The sequence below is a fragment of the Pan troglodytes genome, chromosome 1 (assembly GCF_028858775.2).
Source record: "Pan troglodytes isolate AG18354 chromosome 1, NHGRI_mPanTro3-v2.0_pri, whole genome shotgun sequence".
Lineage (NCBI taxonomy): Eukaryota > Metazoa > Chordata > Mammalia > Primates > Hominidae > Pan > Pan troglodytes.
The window spans coordinates 44,120,020-44,140,302 of record NC_072398.2 but is presented as its reverse complement, the minus strand read 5'-3'; the positions used below and the strand labels follow the sequence as shown (position 1 = coordinate 44,140,302).

General features: G+C 48.9%; 1 protein-coding gene across 28 annotated transcripts in view; it reads left to right on the top strand.

Moving 5' to 3' along the window:
- The window catches only part of NFASC (neurofascin), a 200,735-nt gene that overhangs the window by 126,350 nt on the left and 54,102 nt on the right, over positions 1-20,283 (top strand). For 9 of the 28 annotated variants that reach the window (XM_009441218.5, XM_016937073.4, XM_009441212.4 and 6 more), the window contains 7 exons: positions 2,253-2,270; positions 3,724-3,829; positions 5,904-6,100; positions 6,545-6,667; positions 9,370-9,540; positions 13,817-13,867; positions 19,953-20,064. In XM_009441218.5, the coding sequence (XP_009439493.3) occupies positions 2,253-2,270; positions 3,724-3,829; positions 5,904-6,100; positions 6,545-6,667; positions 9,370-9,540; positions 13,817-13,867; positions 19,953-20,064 (778 nt within the window). The remainder of the gene's footprint in view (positions 1-2,252; positions 2,271-3,723; positions 3,830-5,903; positions 6,101-6,544; positions 6,668-9,369; positions 9,541-13,816; positions 13,868-19,952; positions 20,065-20,283) is intronic. The other 19 variants (XM_009441224.5, XM_054673983.1, XM_514129.7 and 16 more) reach the window with 3 other exon arrangements.

Sequence of the window (20,283 nt, the reverse complement as noted above, 5' to 3'; positions counted from 1 at the left end):
TGTCCCTGTAAGAAATTCCTTAGTAGCACAGTGGTGGCTGCAGATGCCATCCCTATAGTCAAGTAGATTCTCCAGAGGCCCCTGGCCTGATAGTATGGGGGCTGGGGACAGCATCCAACCAACTCTTGCTGCCCTGAGAGTCTCCGGCACCCACAGTCTCCCCTCTCACTCACCCTTCTCCAGAATGTCAAGGAGAGCAGCGTCCTGAGGCCCCAGCTGGCTCGCTCACCTCTCTGGCCAAGGATGGATTTGTTAAAAACAAAACAAAACAAAACAAAACAAAAAACTCTGGACCAGGCACTGGGAGAGCTGGTTCTCCTTCTAGCTCTGCAGCAAACTTCCTGTATGATCTTGGCCGAGAGACTTCTTCCTTGGATCTGGAGATTCCCTGGACAATGTCTAGGGCTCTTTCCATTGAGTCAGCCTTCGATTCTATAAAAGAGAGGCTTGAAGTCTTGAATAGGCAAAGGAGGTCCCTTGTCAGGCTTGCTAACCAGGGTGAGACCCCAAAAATGTCCTGAATGAAGAAGCTAAGGGCCTGGGCTAAGGGCCAAGGGGAGCGGGTCCCAGTGACAGCCCCACCTCTCCTAAGAATGGCCCCTTCTCCCCACCCAAGCCAACTGGCGTTCATCTTTCTAGAGTTACCTTTCTTGGGGCCCTGGCAAGAATATCACATATGGGTGAAGATGCTGTGGAGACGAGCTCCGGGGAGCATGTGTTCAGAAGCCATAGATTTTTGCTTTCCCCCTGGACTTTTCATTCCTTTGTCTCCTGCCCAGGCAGCCCTGGGCAAATGGCGAAGCAAATGTCTCTTCAGTCTTCTAGGGGCCACACGAAATAATTATTTTGGATCTTTTCATGAGTCTTATTCTCAAGACTTTCCTTCATGCATAGCATGTACGGCAGGGCCCTTGTCCTGCCACACTCTGCCTCTCCTCTGGGATCTCTCTTCCCTCCCCTGCTGTGGCTCTTCCTGCACCTCTTGTTCTGAGCTTAACTCTGGCTTCTCCAGGCTGCCCTCTCTAAGCCCCCAGAATCCTCGCCACATCTCATTCAAGTCAAGTAGGAAGGCTTCAAAGTCACCATGGCTTTGCCCTGATGCTGGCAGCTCGCAGCTCCCCACAAGGAGCCCTCACTCTGAAAAAAGTCAGCCTGCAACAACAGTACAGTAGTCTGCACCTGCATGAAATGAGAATGCCATGTTACTTTCTGATATATTCATCAGGAAAAGACATTTGAAAGTCACAGCAACACATGTTCCCTTTTCTGCACATTTTAACCAAGACCTTGTCCCCACAAAAAGCACACCATCTAAAACCTTCCTATCCAGAGTGTGGTTCACACACCACCAGCACGGCATTGCCCCAGCACTTGTCAGAAAGGCAGAGTCCCAGGCCCCACCCCAGCCCAACTGAATCAGAACCTGCATTTTAACCAGCCCCCAGGTGATGCATGTTAAAATTTGAGAAGCCCAGACCTCAGATACATACATCCACCTGCACAGGAGCACACCTATACGAGCACATGCACACTTCAGGTAGGAGCTCGGGGAGATTTGTGCCACCTGCCTCCTTACCTTCTTTGTGAAAAGCACAGAAAGGAGCTGTAGCCTCTGCTTCATCTCTGGAGCCTCCCATTGAGAAGCATGATTTCTATAAGGCAATGTACCATGAATAGAAGCAATGTACCATGAAAGGGGCATTTGCCTCTAGAGTCTTCCATAGGATGGGAAAGGAGAAGATGCCAAGGAGAGAAGGTGTCGTGGGAGAAATGAGGCCTTGGAGCTTTGCCCTGCAGCAGTGGTTCCAATCCACTCCCTTCCTGGCACCTGTCTTGCCCTCAGCCTCTCCTGTTCACTGTTGGCTGAGGAGCCCACTTCCCTCAGTGGCATCAGATGGAGGGAAATACCTTCAGGGCCTCTTTCAAGCAGCATTGTCACTTCGGGACATGTGGACTTCCTGGTGCCACTGTCCTTTGATCAGAGCCAGTCTTTCTGCCCAACTGTGTGGTTTTGGTCACCCAGGGGAGGCGTCACCTTCTCCATAAGGCACTCACTGGGTCCGTTCCCCAACCCTGCTTGGTTCTTGCACTGGGCTTTGCAGCCAGGAGGAGAGAGCCCTGTGCTCAGCGCCCTCCCCAGGCACACCCCGCCCACTCCCTGTGTGCTGGGGCGTGAGGATGCCTGGGCGGTTGTGTGCATAACGATGTTCTTCTTTTCTCCCTCTCCAATGCTAACCTGTCGGAACTAACAGCAAGCATTCAGAATGAGCGTAAGTGCCCTGTGTGCCTCTCTGTGCCTCTGGGAGGTGGGAGGGAGGAATGAGGCATGAGGTGATACCTGGGGATTAGTGGCCTGCTGGGCCTTCTGCTGGGGCCTCTTCACACCAGAGCCCTGTAGTGAGGTATCTTACTGCGGGGGAAGGAAGGAGGCTTGCCTGCAGCGTTCTCTTGCTGGGAAAGACAGAAGGGCATGTGGTAAGAAGAGGGTCATTGGATCGAAGCTCATGTGCACCACAGCTGTTTCCCCATCCTCCAGTGGCTGGCACAGGACCCCAGGGTAGCACACTGGCACTTGGGACCTAGAAGGGGAGGATCTGGGAAGTTCTTGGGGACTGAAGGCCCTCTCTGCTCTAGCCTCACCATAGTTTGGCCGTTTGTTGAGCCTCCAGGGCTCAGAACCACCACCATGACCCCTAAGTTCTGAAAATCTAGCTGCTTTTTCTTCCTTTATTCATTCAACAGACATTTATCAAAAACTATTGTGCACTGTATGTTGTGCTAAGCATTGTAAGGTAAGGATGAGTAAACTAAAAGTCTGGCCTTCAGTTTCTCCTCGGGATGCTATGGGAATTTTTTTTTTTTTTTTTTTTTTTATGGAGTCTCGCTCTATCGCCCAGGCTGGAGTACAGCGGCACAATCTGGGTTCACTGCAGCCTCAGCCTCCTGGATTCAAGTGATTCTCCTGCCTCAGCCTCCCGAGTAGCTGGGGTTATAGGTGCTCACCACCATGCCCGGCTAATTTTTTTTTTTTTTTTACTTTTAGTAGAGATGGGGTTTTACCATGTTGGCCAGGCTGGTCTTGAACTCCTGACCTCAGAAAATCCATCCGCCTCAGCCTCTCAAAGTGCTGGGATTACAGGTGTGAGCCACCATGCCTGGCCTATGGGATTTTTTTTTTTTTTTTTTTTTTTTTTTTTTGAAAACAGAATATCGCTCTGTCGCCCAGGCTGGAGTGCGGTGGTGCGATCTCGGCTCACTGCAAGCTCCGCTTCCTGGGTTCTTGTCATTCTCCTGCCTCAGCCTCCCGAGTAGCTGGGACTACAGGCACCCTCCACCACGCCCGGCTAATTTTTTGTATTTTTTAGTAGAGATGGGGTTTCACCGTGTTAGCCAGGATGGTCTCGATCTCCTGACCTCGTGATCCGCCTGCTTCTGCCTCCCAAAGTGCTAGGATTACAAGCGTGAGCCACCACGCCTGGCTGCCTATGGGATCTTTTTAAAGGGATTCTTCTTATGCTTAATCTTTGACACCCACCTTCTTTCCTGCGGCACCATTTAAGGAGCTGGGTCTCTAGAATGGGGCCCTGTTCACCGCCCCCCACACCCCACCCACTTGCCTGCTTGCATGTGTGGCTTCTGAAGCTCTTCATCTCAGCTGTTCCCCAAGCTGGACCCCAGGGAGGTCCCTGCAGCCCTGACCATGCTCCCTGTGCACTGTTGCAGTGACGCAGCCGCCAACCATCACCAAGCAGTCAGTGAAGGATCACATCGTGGACCCCCGTGATAACATCCTGATTGAGTGTGAAGCAAAAGGGAACCCTGCCCCCAGGTGAGTGAAGGGGAAAAAGAGTGCATCGAAACCACCCGCTTGCCTCTGGGCCTGATGATAACTAAGGCAAATGAGGCAGCTGGAAAATTGGACTCATCCATTCCAAAAAATTTCCATTAGGCACCTACTAGGTGGAAGGCATAATTGAGGTACCAGGAAATTTTGCCGATAAGCAAACTGGAGACCAGAAAACAAGTGACTTAAGTTCACACCAAAAGCCAGGACTGGATGTTCAGTTTTCTGACTTTCCGTATAACATTCTTTCCTCCACCCTGTGTTCCCATCATCTGCCCCACGTTTAGCTTATAGGAAGTTCCTTTTCCAAGCCAACTTGAGTCTTTCATTCTGAGCTTGCCTCTACCTGTTTATGTGCTCATTAAGACCAAATAAGATGTCAACAGACATGAATTAAAAGCCTGTTGTGTGTGTGTCCGGGCTCTGTGTTAGGTTCTGTTACTCACGTTTTGTTCGACCACCTAATGGTGCTCTGGGGAAGGACCAATGTCCTTATGAAGAGGAGGGGAAAAAGGGGTACAAAGGTCCAAGGTTACCCAGCTTGAAAGGGGCAGAACCCAGATTTAAAATGCATTTCTACCAAATGATAAGCATCGGAGACATGGCAGATGTTATTATCTGCCCCCATCCCCATCCTCAAAGTAGCATCTACAGACTGAGCCTTTCAGGAGCCTCATGCAAGATTCAGACCCGTATGTGACAGGACCACATCTAGGGTGTGTCTGTCAGCAGGAGAAATGAGGCCAAGCAGAGGCAGCCAGGTATGCAGCAGCTTTATTCTGGCCTCCTGGGTTCACACAAGACAGTCTCGAACCCAGAGCTCTGAGCCTGGGAACCAGCAGGGACTCCCTCGCTGGCCGTGGGAGTCACCCTGAAGGGTTAGTCAGGGTAATGGTAACCTCACTTGCTTCTGAGGTTTGGTCTTTCCCCCATGGTTCCTTTGCAAAGACAATAATCCTGTGGCACTGAGCAGCCCCTGCTGTTCCAGCTGCTCCTGCTTTCCCTGCTTCTTTTACAAGTTAGATTGTGGGCATCTGAGGATGTGAGGCCTTGGCTGCAGCTCCCAGGAGGAGCAGAGGGGGCCATTCTAGTGCTCTTCATCAGTGGCTCAGTTCTACTAGGCTGCCATTTCTTTAAAAGCTGCCACTGTTTTTGTTTTTGTTGTTTTTTTTTTTTTTTCTAATTGAGACAGAGTCTCGCTCTATCCCCCAGACTGGAGTGCAGTGGTGCGATCTTGGCTCACTGCAAGCTCCACTTCCCGGGTTCATGCCATTCTCCTACCTCAGCCCTCCCAAGTAGCTGGGACTACAGGCACCCGCCACCACACCCGGCTAATTTTTTGTATTTTTAGTAGGACGGGGTTTCACTGAGTTAGCCAGGATGGTCTCGATCTCCTGACCTCGTGATCCACCCACCTCAGCCTCCCAAAGTACTGGGATTACAGGCGTGAGCCACCACGCCCGGCCAAAAGCTGCCACTCTTGGGCTACAGGGTGTGGTCACTGCTATATAATCTGTACTCACTGAGCAGGGCACAAGTAACCTAAGCTGTTTCACTTTGGCTTTAAAATGGATTGTAAAATTAAGGCGGCAGGAGGAGCAGAGCCAGCTCCCTGATGTATTTAGGTTGGGTGGAATATGAATTCAAGTTTGCATTCCTAGTAGAAGGATGGAAATGTCCTGGGGTGGAAGAAGCCACAGATTCTAGATTCTAGAAATGAAAATCTCTCCTCAATAACGTGTTTAACATAACCCCCGAGTAGCTACTTGAGTATCTAACACTTAGAGCCACGAGTCCCCGTCTTAGGTGGGTAGAAATACTAACGTCAGGCCCCTGCCCTGGACAGTCACTTGGGTGGGACCTGGGACTTTGCATTTTATTGAGCTCTCCAGATGGTTCTTCTGCTCAGCCAGGCTGAGACCTGTTGGTATAGGGGTGCCACGATGGGACTGAGAGAGGGAATTTTGGTACTGAGCCAGGGACTAGGGATCTGAGATCTGCCTGGAGCCCAGAGCCCACCCCATTCGTCTTGGTTGCCACTGCTCCCCACTCTCCACAGCTTCCACTGGACACGAAACAGCAGATTCTTCAACATCGCCAAGGACCCCCGGGTGTCCATGAGGAGGAGGTCTGGGACCCTGGTGATTGACTTCCGCAGTGGCGGGCGGCCGGAGGAATATGAGGGGGAGTATCAGTGCTTCGCCCGCAACAAATTTGGCACGGCCCTGTCCAATAGGATCCGCCTGCAGGTGTCTAGTGAGTAGCGTGGGGCAGGGCTGAAATGCCCTGCTCCTGGGTAAATGGAGAGTGGGGGGTGTGGAAGGCCATTCCAGAAGGGCTGCCCCTGCCCTTGGCCTGCAGATGCCTTGGTGTTCTCTATGCATCTTCCCCAACTCAGAATGATTCCCCGGAAAGGAAGCTCCCAAAGCTTCCTTTTGAAGTTGTTGTCTGCAACAATTTCACTGGCCACTGCGGGCACAGGAGAGGGGAAAGGAGGGGAGCCTTGAAGATGCCTCCCTTCTCCTGCCTCTCAAGGGCGGCCCCTTGAGTAGGCTCACGTGCCCCGTCCCTCTCTCTTGCTCCCTCCTTCTCCAGGTGCCCCTTCTGTTTCTCCTCCTTGCATGCCTGCCTCTGACCCTGCTCCTTGCCCCGGGCCCAGCCATCACCCTCACTTTATCCTCTTTGTCCACTTCTCTCCAGAATCTCCTCTGTGGCCCAAGGAAAACCTAGACCCTGTCGTGGTCCAAGAGGGCGCTCCTTTGACGCTCCAGTGCAACCCCCCGCCTGGACTTCCATCCCCGGTCATCTTCTGGATGAGCAGCTGTGAGTCTTGGGGGCCTGGTGTTGTGTTTATATCTTAACCTTAGGGAGTGGGGTGGGTGTGTTAAATGGGGAGGGGCTTGCCCAAGCTAGAAGACCTTGATTTGTGAGAAGCAGATGCAATGTGGCAACCAGGCTGAGAACACAGGCTCTGCAGAGAGAGGCTGCTTGGGCTTATTTTCTAGCCTGGCTGCTGTGTGATCTTGAGCAAGTGTGATCTTGAGCAAATTGCTTACATCTCTGGGCCTCAGTTTCCTCTTCTGGAAAAAAACAGAGCGAATCATAGTACTTATCTAATAGGATTATTATAAGAATAAATGAGTCAATACGTCCAAAGTGCTTAGAACAGGGCCAGACACACAGTAAGCACTTGGAAACATGATAATGAAAATGAAGAGCAAGACAGAAGGGATTAGGGGAGAAGAGGAGAAATGGTTTTTCCAGTTGGCCAATTGAAAGTGGTTGATACCAAACCATCTCTTTCAATTATTGGCTGGTCTGGATTTATTCTGATTCGCTCTTCTGGTAGGAGGAAGGGTGAATGGGGAATTGCAACCTTTCATAAAGGAGTGATGGGGAGATAGGGTATCTGCAGCAGGGACAGAGTAACATCATTCAGCGATTGTTCTGGCTCAATTTTGAACTGAGCCTCATTCATCCTCTCCGGACCTCAGTTTCTTCCCATGTTTTCAATTTAAATAAAAGGAGAAGCATTAATAGAGGTAAATCAAAAACTGCTATCTCTCTGTGTGTCCTTCTGGCTTCCTGTCCTCCCTCCCTTCCCGCCTACCTGTCTGCCTCCTCTCCCCCTCCTTCCATCCCTCCTTTCCCATCTATCCAGCCATCCATCAACCTATATCTCCACCTACCTACCTGCCAGTCATCCATCCTTCTATCCATCCCTGAATTCTTAGCAGCCTACTTTGAAAAGAGGCTGCCCTGTTGATGAGGCAGCATTGTAAGTTATTTTGCAGGTTGAGGATGGCTTTGTGCTCAATCACTGTCTCTCTCTTCCCCCATCACAGTGCACATTTGTGGGGAAGGCTGCCTGGCCACAGGCTGCTGGCCTCACTTGTTAATTCACAGTTCAACTTCTCCTCTCTCGTCTCTCCCACATCACATTCACCACCAAGTTGTGTTCACTCTGCCTCCCAAGTAGATCTTAGACCCTTGTCTTCTTTCTGTCCTCACTGACATCTCCCCAGCCCCGGCCACCATCAGTTTTTCCCTGGGTTACAAGAATTATCCATAACAGGCCTCCCTGGTCTTTCTAAAAATGTGATACTTAATTGATAGTTTCATTCATCTGCTTAAAGCCCTTCACTGGCTCCTCCATCACCTCAAAATAATGGTCCAGATCCCTTTCCCTGGCACCCAGTCCCATTCCAGATCTGGCCCTCTGCCTCTCCAGCCCTTGTCTCACCTCATCCCCTTACACCACTGAGTGGACTATGTACTCTTAGCCTTTATCACACACTCTTCCAGCTCCTCAGAAACCTCAGCTCCCCTGTCTTTTCTGCTGGTATAAGATATGCAGGCTTCAAGGCTCAGCTTAGGACCCCCTAGAATGCATTGGGTTCTTTTTTGCAGTTAATCCCCTTCTAACTGGTGTGTTCTGCTCGCCACGCTGCATTGCAATTGTTTATTTATCTGCTGCCTCTTCTACTAAACTGGAAGTTATTTGAGGGCAGTAACAGTCTTGCCCACCTTTCACCAGCACCTAGCACAGTGCCTGGCACATAGTAGGCCTACAGTAAATCAGGAATGGTTTGAAGAGCTGACTAGCCCATTATGGGGTAGTTGGCATCATTAACCTTGTGCTTTAAGAAATGGTGACTTAAAAAACAATTGTGGGGATAGGAAGGAGATAGCTGTGAGTAGTCAGCTTTAGGTATATTCTAACTAACCTAACAGCCTGGAAACCTGGTTTTTTGGGTTTACATCAGATATAGCACTTGAAAAAAAAAGAAAAGAAAATATAGTCAACATTTTCAGCCACTCCAGTTATATCATTAATCAAACATTTTCATATTTTAACATCTCTAAAATTGAAATCAGATTTAACATCTCTTACAACTGATGATGTACATCATTGATTGGTATATATCTTACAGTTGTAATCAGTAGTGCTTTCTTCTTAGGAATAAAAAACAAAGGTATACATTATAATTGATGATTACATTTTTATTAAATGCAGCAAAGCCAAGTTCAATTTCATTTAATTCAGCAAACTGTTGAGTGCCTCCTATATGCCGAGTCCTAAGACAGGTGCTGGGGCATAAGATGAACAGATCATGGTCCCTGGCCTCTGAGTGCTGTCGCTGCTAGCTTGAGAATTTGAACCTTGGGAAGTACCTGAAGGCTTGTGTTCCTTCTGCTGGTCCCACAGCCGGTGAGATCTTTTGTGGCGTGAACAGGAAGGAGAAAAGCGTGGTCATAGAACATGGACATGGTGGGCAGGCAGGTCTGCATCTAGAATCCTGCTCTTCTCTCTGCCTTTGCAATGCTGGACACATTACATCCTCTGCTTTCTGATCTGTAAAATGGGAATAAGCCATACTTCAGAGTTGAGAGGATTAGACCAAGTAATGTCAAGCTCCTGGTCGCCACCTGACCCTCTGTAAAGTGTTCTATCGCCAGGACTGCGGTGGTGATGATTACTGTAATTACTACTAACCTGCTGCTGTACCTCTGCTTTCTTATAGCCATGGAGCCCATCACCCAAGACAAACGTGTCTCTCAGGGCCATAACGGAGACCTATACTTCTCCAACGTGATGCTGCAGGACATGCAGACCGACTACAGTTGCAACGCCCGCTTCCACTTCACCCACACCATCCAGCAGAAGAACCCTTTCACCCTCAAGGTCCTCACCAGTAAGTGAAGGCCCCTGTCCCGGGGCTGGGGGCCAAAGAAAGAAGCCCACTGATCCCACCCAGCCCTAGGTACCTGAGTCTAGGGGGAGACTTGTCCTTGAAGCTGACCTAGAAATCCTTCCAGCTCATGGTGCCTGAGCCACTTCAGCTGCTCTTAAACGATCTCTCTTGGTTGTGAAACCTTGAGTTAAACTTGGTCCTACTCTAAGTCAATCCTCCTCAGATTCTGGTGGGAATCAGAATCACCTTAGAACCTGGCAGCCTACCCAGCACCAGCCTATCGCACCTCAACAGCCCTGAGCCTCTTTGTTCTTTATGAGCCCTCCAGGTAATTCAAGTGCACCCCAGAGTTTGAGAACCACTGCTTCCAGTGGTCATCTAGAACCCCTCTCCGGACACAGCTTGATTATTTCTTTTATTTCTTCTCATTGCTTGGTTATCTTTAGTTCTATAAGAAACCCATGGCAGAAAATATGAAAATTAGTGGAGACACCAAAATAAATTTTATTTGATTCTGTAATATGTATATGCTGAACCATATGGAATCGCTATGTTTGTAAGTTGCAGGCTTATGTTTGAGTTTTATTTGTTTTCGTTTCTATTCCCTGATTCTGTTTGGCTGGTACAAAAACAAATCAGCATTTCCCGACCCATTATAGTGTTGGTGGCTCTCCCTTGAGGAGAGAGAGAAGCTTAGTCAGAAATGTTCTTCTTGGCAAGGACGAGGCAGCCTAGAGCTTTTGCTGCAAAGTCTCAGCCCACTCAGGACGTTGAAAGTTGTCTATGTTGATGTACACCATGGATTTGTAACACGCCTTCCATAAAGGAGCCCCCCAAAAAACAGACCTTAGTCTGACTCATGCTGTGAGTGTTGTTTCTGATGCTCTGGACAGTGAGGATTGTTGGGGAGGCCAGTAGAGAGCACCATGTGGGTGCTGGCAGTTTGCAAAGGTCAGAAAAAATAGGCTGACCCTGGCTTCCTGGAGCCCCTGCAGAGGTGGTGAACAATGGCTCCCTGGGTGGGTGTGGGTCAGGAGAGGTTCAGGTGAGATCACTTCTCATTCAGGACAGGTAGGGGGTGTGACCATTATCGTTCTCTTCCTTCCTCCCTATGCCTGCTGATGGCAGAGGCAGGTGGTCCTGAGAGCCAACACAGCCCCATGCTCCATTTCCACCATGGCACAGAGGTGGATCCAAAAGGAAGCAGCTTCCTTTTCTCTTCCCCTTCTCATGTTTTTTTTTTTCTTTCACCTTTTCATTTTCTTCCTTTTTCTTTTTCACTTCCTTATTTCTCCTCCCTCTTTCTTTTTCTTTCTTCTTTTCCATCTCTCTGTTCTGTCTTGGAACTCCATTCTGCCCTCCTCTAATCATCGCCTCCTGCCTTGCAGTGTCCCCACTCACTGATCTGTGTTGGTGGTGGGCTGCCGAAGGTGATAGCCAGCAGGTTGCCTGACACCTGCAGCAAGCCCCTCGAGTTCCTGGCAGGGTGACCTGGCTTCGCTCCGGTTTCTCCCCCGTCCCGGACTTTCTCATTCCTGACCCAAGCCCAGGGAGACCCCTTGGAGGAGAAAGTTGGTTTGTCTGCAGTGTCTCCTCAGTCCACATCAGGGTGACTGCCTGCCAGCTGGCTGGGCTGGGAAGGACAGTGTAGTCTGCCCAGGACCTCGGAGTGGCCTCAGCAGCCAGAACAGGACTAACAGCATTGGCAGGGGGAGGAGCAGGGATGTCAAGAACAAGATAACATGCTCGCTGAGCTGAGCCTGGACAGCCATCAGCATCACCACCAGGGCCCCTCTCTCCTTGCCCAGACGACGCTAGAAATCGGCCTGCTGCTTTTGGAACTGAGTCAGTTGACCTTCTGCCATCCTGGGCAGAGCCCATCACTGTCACACAGAGTAGAGCAGAGGCCAAGAGACTGAGGTGGTGAAGAGTCTTCCTCTGTAGAATTAACTAACTTCCTCTGCAGTTAGAGATTTAAACAACATGTAGAACTTGGACTTTCCAGAAACACTCTTCTCTACCAGAAGAAGTAAGGGATGTTTGTTAATTCTTCATTTCTAGGTCCTCTATTCCACTGAAAACTCTTTCCTCCGAATGGCGAGAAACCCCCTAGGTGATTGGAACAGAGCCCCATCAGCTTCCTGGAGTTCTCCCAGGGGCAGCTCTGCCTGGGAGCAAGTTCTGGGCATCTGAGCCAGCCCAGAATTGGGCACACTTGCTTAAAATAGCACAGTGGTGCTCTTTCTACTTTCCTGTCTGGAGAGGACACAGGCTTTCTCTTGTACCTTCAGAACCAGGTCTGGGGTGGGAGGCAAAGCAGTCAGGCAGGGGCAGCTTCAAAGGCCCTATTCTCACCAGGCACTCCTGTCACAGTTTGCCCATTTGGGAAGAAATAAATCTCATCATGTCCCATTTTTATTACCTGCATTGAAGGAAGTTGACAATGGTATGTAATGCAAAATACTGGGTAATCTGAAATCATTTTTAAAACCTGGGATGCAGTCAAAGATAAGCAGTGGAGTTGGGCTACAGAGCTGGGCCCGTCCCACTCTGCCTATGCTGTAACAGGTGCTGGGTGCCTCCTGATGCAATAAGAGGCAACTGTGGTAAGCGAGGAGGGTCCTCCCTAAGGCAGACACCAGGGCACACCCCTTCTTCCTCCAGTGTCTAAGTGACATTCTTGGAGCAGTCAAAGAAGTTTCCGTGAATTTCTCACATGTGCTCCAGAATTCACAAACCACGAGGTCAGTTCTGGGCGTGGGCTACTTCTCTGGAAAGAGATAGGTTACATTTCACCTGGTGATATGGGAGCATGAAGGAAGGGCCCTGTCATCTGTATGTGCCACCAACCACCCGCAGGAGAGGAACAGAGTTGCCTCCCAAGCCCAGCTGCAGCCCCCACCTGCCCTTGGGCCACCTCATCTCTTCGTTACCTTGTGGATTTATTCCTGCCTTTAGCTCCAGATGGACCCAAGCAGACTTCCCAAACAGGCTGGGTCTTTACAACAAACCCCATCTTAAGAGAGAGTTCTGAATAATGAAAATCTTCCTACCAGGTGGCAAGCAGATTTGGGATGCAATGCAATGCCAGTCCCAGAAAAGGACTCTCATACCTCTTGCAACTAGTTGTAATGGGATTGGATCTGTCGTCAAATATGCAAATGTTTTGGCAGAGCCCCTGTCGTCCCTCAAGCAGTTGGACCATGTTCTTGCCTCCTCAGGGCCATCTGCTTGGCTTCCAGTCAGCTGTATACCCCCACCCCCTTTTAGTACTGTCACAATTTGAACCCAGTTGCTGGAAGGGACCGGAGGTAGAGAGGGAAAAGCTCCTTCAGGACGCTGGCGTGATGATGTGTCCTCTTCTGAAATGTCTTTCTCATTAAGGAGTAAATGCCTGCAAGTTTGAATTACCTAGCATTGGAACTGAAGCCACTGATCTTGTTCCATAAGGAATGTCTTCAGTCCTGCATAGTCTAGAGAGCTTCGAACCTCCAGAACGTTCAGCAGGACTTTCCTAGTCTGAAATGTAGAACTCACAGCTTGCACTTTCTCCTGTCCCAAGCTCCAATTCTAAATTCTAAAGCCTGAACCTCAGGGATGTTCTCCCCACCTCACTGAACCTCTCCCGGCATCCTCACAAGGAGGGCTTTCTGCCAACAGAGACATCTCCAAGATCATAGTGGTGCCTACCTGGTCAGACTCCAGTGACACATGTTGCTGGGTGTGGCCAGGGCCCCTTGGCCCAACTCTTTTGGTCAATGACCTCCTCCCATTTACCACCAACCCCCTGCAGCTTAGCTTCTGCCCAGGCAGCACTTTGCTCTTCCCCGGAGCTCACTAACACTCCTTTCTCTTTAGCTGCTCCAAGAGCTAGCCTGACCCAGAGTCCTGGGAACGGAGGATTTTGATAAGAGGGAGTTGTTCAAAAGATGGCTACAGGACACCACTAATCTTTCTCTCATTTGTTTGAAAATATAGCAGGACCAAATAATTAAAGTTCAAACCTAATTTCTTTAATTTAAAAAAAACCATTATTTTATTATTGCCTTCTTTTGCAGGATTTAACCTTTTTTTCTCCTTTTGTGGGCTGTTTTGTGTTGCTTGTTCTTCACTGAGCGTATTGCCTTTCCAAATATGCCGTGTCTTTCCTTTGCAAAAGACCACTGCTGCCCTCCTCGGTTGTTTTTCTGGCTTTGCATTTGTTTTCTCTCCCCGTTTATGCCTCTGTGACTTCTCCGTGGCCTCCTGTTTGCTCACCCTCTTTTGTTTATTACAGACCACCCTTATAATGACTCGTCCTTAAGAAACCACCCTGACATGTACAGTGGTGAGTTGCAGCGGTAACCTTGGGAGTAACCTTGCCTGTGCTAACCCCAGTTTGCCTAACTTGACTGACACCACGTCATTAACTCCTGCTGGGTGGCAGCTGGCCCAGCCAGGGTGCCAAGGTGACACCTCCAGAAGGCTGCCTGCCAGGAGGCAGTGTGGGGGTTTGAGGTGGCTCACCTGGTGGTGTGATCTCCTCTAACAGGCACGCCTCAAGTTGCTGAATTCTCAACAAGTTGTTCAAACCAGGGTAGGACTTCAAAAGAACTTCTTGAAAAGCAGGAACTTTTACTGAAAAAGTAGAAGCTTAGGAATCAAGAATGGATGAAGGGAGACTATCTTAAAATAGGTGAGTTCCATAGTGAAGAGAAAACAGGAAGTCTGGTTCCTATTGGTAGTTGAAAGAACACAGAAAGCTTGTTAGTATGTTCAGTTAACTCTAGATAGGAATTGCCTGCTTTGTAATCTCACCTTAGTTACCGGGAGTACCATTTCACAGTGAGGTCCCGTGTCTCTTTAAAATCCATCTGGGCAATAGGAGTAAGAGTCCAGCTCTGAGTTCTCTTTCAAGATGAGTATAAATGAGGTGAAACCATCCACTGTACCCTCTCACCTAGGCCTCTCTCCTCCTTTGGTAGTGTATGCAAATCAAATGCCCACCAGTCCACACTTGCGAGACATGGAACAATTATAATGAGGCATGGTTTTAACTCATGACACGGCTGGTTGCTCAGTCTGATTAATAGGGTAATTGGCTATTTCCACACCTGAGTTACCCCTCACCATGGCTCAAGAATGTCTTATTTTCCCTGAGCAGCCAGAGGCACCATCATTTGCTGGCTCTGGTGAGGCAGCTGGCCCCCATCATTAGTTATGCCTCAGAAGCTGAGGCTGCAGGTCCTCAAGGGACCTCACTGTGGGCTGAAACAGATAGGAAGTGTCTGCATTGTGATGTGCTAATATAAAGGATGATGAGTGACTGGAGAAGGGGATGGGATGAGGGACCGCGAGCCAGGGAGAGAGGCAAAGGCTCTAACTTGGCACCAAGCAGCTAGAACCACACTGAGATCCTGCCAAAGAGATTTACTAGCCAAGGAATCAGGGGACCTTTGTTGGATTCTAAGCATTGTTTGTTTTCAAGATAATGGGGCCAACTACTATTGTGTTAAGAGCCCCAGAGCCCTGGTATGGAATGGGCCTTGTTCTAAATCGGATTCCAGGTAATCTGTTATAGGAAGTATTCTGTAAGCCTGAGTGCATCAGAGCCAGAAGGCCCCTTAGAGACCATCTGGTCTAAGTTCCTCACTTTATGTAAGATAAGCCATGCAGGGGAACATACACATAGAGTTGTTTTATCAATGGAATAAGTTTGAGTGATTCCGGTCACTTAAACCAGTTTGTGACCATTGATCAAACTATTATTGCAAGAGAATGAGTGGGACTTATGAGATCCATCCAGGACTGTGAAACAAGCAAAGCTTACAAGAGTTTACCTGGAGATTGACCCCTTGTCCTCAATCCAGGGTAGGACGGAGCTGACCCAAGTATGAAGCTGCTGGAAAGGATATAAAGTCAAAGGGAGACACATTTTGAACAAAAGACAACTAGGCTGATGCTTCTAGCAAGAAATCAAAGGGAAATGGAAGGAAGGAGGATGACTTCTTTCTGGAGTGCAGGCATCTGGACAGAGAGACTTGATGAAAAGTGCCCAGGGCATCTGTCTGTTTGGCTCTGAAATATGGCACGTCTCTTTTGTAGCAGGAGGGTCACCCCATACTTCTATTTTGTTTTAGTGATTTCTAGAGTGGATTGGTATCCTCTGAACACTGCTAGGTGCCCCCTGACCTGCTAAGTGGCAGGAGAATCTGGTCTGAGATTGTAACTTGCCGCTTAGGATTCAGCCAGGTGAGGAGACCAAGTGGTTAAGAGTGTGTGCTCTGAGGTAGACTGCCTTGAATTAAATCCAGGGTCCGGGACATACCATTGAGTGATGCTGAGCAAGTCATTTAGTGTCTCAGAACTTTAATGTTCTCATCTGCCAAATGGATGTATTACCTGTCTCATAGGATTGTTGTGAAGATTAAACAGGAGAATGTGCTTATGGTTCCTAGTATGTGTTGGGCACATTCTCGATACTTAACAAGTGTTACCCATTACTGGTTTTAAAGGGAATGGTTTAGTGTTGACTGTATCCTGGATAGTTCTTCTATGCTTCTGAAATTAAGAAGGACAGAGAGAACTTAAAGAGAAGCCAAGGGGCAAAAAGCAGGTGCAATTATAGGAAGAAAGTACCATAGAGGGAGAAATCGTAGGGCAGACCAGAGAAACAAAAGCTGTTCAAATCCTCAGCTGTGCTGAGAACTGCATAAGAAGAAAAGCTCCAACTACTGCATATGAGATTTGGATTAAACTTACAGGAGAAATTTCCTGGTACTGAAAGGTATCAAATATTACTAGACAAAGAGTTTTTCCTGTCTTCTGGGGTTGTTTGGTCAGCCATTCCTAGAGCAAGAGAGGTGAATGAGATGCCAAGAATCTGGCCCCATGAGTCTCTGGTTCTCAGTTCTGAGAATCGAAAGCAGCAAAGTGGTCTGGATGAGGCATACAGATGCCCCTAAAAGCTGTTTTTGGTAGAGGTCCTCAGATACGTCTGATTCATTGAACTTTCTTGTCCTGCTAACACATAGCACTTGACAGAGGGGGGCAACTAAGGTTGTCAGCAGTCTTGGTGTTTCTTCAAAAGAGATGATCAAGAGGCATTTATCGTTGGACCTTTAAGGCCAACATGGTTGAGGCATTGTCATCTCCTGTTGTCTGCTAGCTGACCATATTTCCCCAGAAACCCATGGACCCACTCTGAGCCACAGCTTACGAGAGCAGGAGAGGACTGACTGTCCCTGGGCAAGAAGTCAGATGAGCTGGCGAGGGAAGCTCTTCCTGAATCCACACAGATATGAGCTTTAGCATATGGACTCTGAGTTTGATCAGGCATTAGGTCAGACCCCACTCTGAAGATCAGGGCGAATAACCAATACTCTCCAGGGATCCCTGCCTCCATGATGAAAGAGGGTGTCCCATGATAAGATGAGACAGTCATCTGCCACCATTTAGAGTTTCATCTAGTAATCACTGTTGTCTTAGAGTCTTCCTGTCTCTACTTCTCCAGGGAAGGAAATTAGGCACCCTCTTTGAGAACAGTGGCTCTCAAAGCCACCAGCTCTATTATCCTTCCTAGATTTTCATATGAGTTCCTCCTGCTGCAATTGACTGCATTTCTTCATAACCTTTCCTTTAGGGCCAGCCATCTCATTCCTTAATGATATTATGTCCCCCAAATCTTCTTCAAGTTTTCCATGCCTTTAAGAATCCAACTGAGGTGCCTTTAGAGCTGCTGAATTCCCTCCTCAGCTTCTTTTTCTCCACCTTGGGCCCGAGTTTTTTTTAATAGCCACTGAGGAGAGTTGGGATCTTAGCTGAGACAGTGAGAATAGTAAAACATAGTGGAAGAGTTTCACCAGAGCAGCTCACTAAGACAGAAATATCTTTCTCCTTTACCTCTTTTGCCCTTGCATTTTCTTTGGTTTGAATAAGAAAGATATTCCTGAAGCTGACTGTCAGAAGTAGGAACAAGTGGGATGCCCATCTTTAGACAGAGAGGCAATGTAGAGTGGGTGGAAAGCACAAGTTTTTGGTGCTAAATGGCACAGAATCCAAAACATAACTAGCTTGTAACCTTGGGCAAGTCTGTTGACTTCACTGAGCCTCAGTTGCCTCTGCTGAAAATGGGGATACAACCCTCCAGGTTTGCTGTGAGGATTAAGCATAAATGGTGGTGTGGATGGAGCTGTCAGCACAGTGCATGGTCCCTAGCAAACGTTCACTGAATGGTGGCCCTGATTATGACCTCCGACTTTTAGGATGCTCTTCTCTTTTTTTGAACTTTGGCTTGTTTCCAGTAGCTTCTCCTTCTTTAGGATAATTCTATTGTTGCTAGCCCACATCCTACAAATGCAATATTGCTGTAACCTCTTTATAGTCACAGCTACAGTGTGTCAAGGCACCCACAGCAGGACTCTGTGCTAAATTTTCCTCCTTCCCATCATTATTGCTTTGCTGGGTTGTGTGTGCTGGTGGTGTCACACGTTATGGTGTAAATTAAATGTCCATAGGGTCACAGATTGGTTTCTGCAGATTTCGTCCCAGTGTGGAAGGAGTATGATGACTTAGCTGGGACCTCTTCCACATAATCCCAGGGTTCCCAGCTCTTGACGGATTCACCAACCTGACAACAGAGCCTTCTGCCCTAGAATCTCCTTTCCTCATAGTGCCCATGTGTCTTGGTTGTTTTGGTGATTCCGTGATGGTGGGTGGGAGGAAGCTGTTGGTGTCAGGCTTCCTTGGTGCTGAGAATTGGATGCTACAAGAGTTATAGATATAGATGATAACCAATTAACCACATAATGGATTAACCCCTTCAGTAGTCACTGTTGTAATGTGTGTGCTGGTGGGACAGATGAGGCATCTACAGAAAGAGAAATAATATGGGTTAAACTGCTGCCTTATTTTTTGTTCTCTTCTTCCCCTCCAATCCATTCACCTTATAAACCTTCATTGAGCATTTGCTGTATGCCGTGTATTGTATCATCAGCCTCGTTACCCTCCGCATATGTTTCATCCTTTCTTCTTTTGACAAAAAGATAAAATAGAAGCAAACTCTATGAATTGCACTCCACCAGTGCCGAGGGAGAGAGTTGAGTGCCCCAGAACAGGAGCCCCGCCGGTGCAGCCAGGCCCCAGCAAACCAGCAAGCTCCCTTAGGAAGCACCAGTTACATCTGGATAAAGTTCCCCCACACTCTCTCCTCACGCTACCAGCACCGATTAAACCCTGGATAAGTGTCTTCACCCTCAGCCCAGGCGTCTCTGAGGCCTCCCAGCTCCTGGCAGCAATGCCTCCCCTCCACCTTTCCCTTGTCCTGCTGAGTCTAAGACCCCATTAAACCCATGGGTGGGCTCAGCTTCTATTTTTGTTTTTAGCCATTCTTGTGTACGATCGTACACCTTGGCCAGGGGGTACTTCCTCCAGTTTCCCTTTTGCCTTGGGGTTTCTGGATGGAAAATTCTTGTTCTTTTCCCTTCCATCTTACCCATTCCCCTAGAGCTATACAAAGAGCTCTGGGGGAAGAGGTGAGGCTCGGGGAAGGTGGAATTCACTCTGTCATGGGTGGGCCCATGCTGGCACAACCCTTCTATAGGGAAACAGCCATCCTGAAAATGCCAATCTCTGTGAGCCACGTGGCCTTCAAGACCTGCATGAATCTCATTGATTTCAGACCCATGACTGTTCCGGCCTAGTTGCATTATAGATCATCCCCTCCTCCAACTTGGCGGCCACTTTTCTCCCACCCCCTCCCCGAGCAGCTCACATGTAATTACTACTCTCCTCCCCAGCTGTCTTCCCGAGTCATTAGTGAGGAGGCAGAATGGTCTTGGCCCTGGAGTGATTTCCTGTCATCTCTGCTCATTAACTCTCTCCATGTCTTTGCTAAGCCATTAATAACTCTCCCTGCATTTCTGATTGATTGTGCGGGCTTTGCGACTCCATCCCAGCACCTTGTTTTCAGGGTCCTAAAGAGCAGGTTGTCTGTCCTGTGGACCCAGTACATGCCTTCTCTGCTTCCAGATCCCTGCCTGGGGAGAAGGACCGCTGCTGAGATGGCCTGCCCTGGGGGCCACACAGTGGCCTCTGGGATCCCAACACAAGCTGCTCTGGAGTAGATTTCGCACTGCTCAGACAGCCCATCCCCGTTCCAGGGAAGGGGAGATTCCCTGAACCTGAGGGAAGCTGGGCTCCTCCAGGCAGATCCTTTCAGAACCTAGAGCTCCTCTCTCTCATGTAGGTGGGGCTGAGGAGCCCTGAGCTTCCTAACACACCTCACTTAATGATGCCCAAGTCCTTGGGGTGGTTTCAGCTGGGAGGATCCGGCAGGGGCGGTGATGCCATTTCTCTCTAGCCTGACAGCGTTGGCCTAGTGGGGTCTGCCTTCTGGAAGGAGGCTCATGGGAGTTTGTCCTCTCCTGTTTCAGCCCGAGGAGTTGCAGAAAGAACACCAAGCTTCATGTATCCCCAGGGCACCGCGAGCAGCCAGATGGTGCTTCGTGGCATGGACCTCCTGCTGGAATGCATCGCCTCCGGGGTGTATGTGCGGTTTGCAGCCCCTCTTCTAGCCACCCTCCAGGAGGATGGGGATGGGAGCTTGTTCATGCTCTTGTTAATGCCACATTTAGTGCATACCAGTAGCACAGCAAAAAGAGAAGCAAACAGCCTCTAGTGAGCAGGGTGTTGCAAACCATAGTCATCTCCATCCTATCCTGGCCATCTCTGTTTTGGATAGTGAGGAAAGAAGGTGATTAGGCA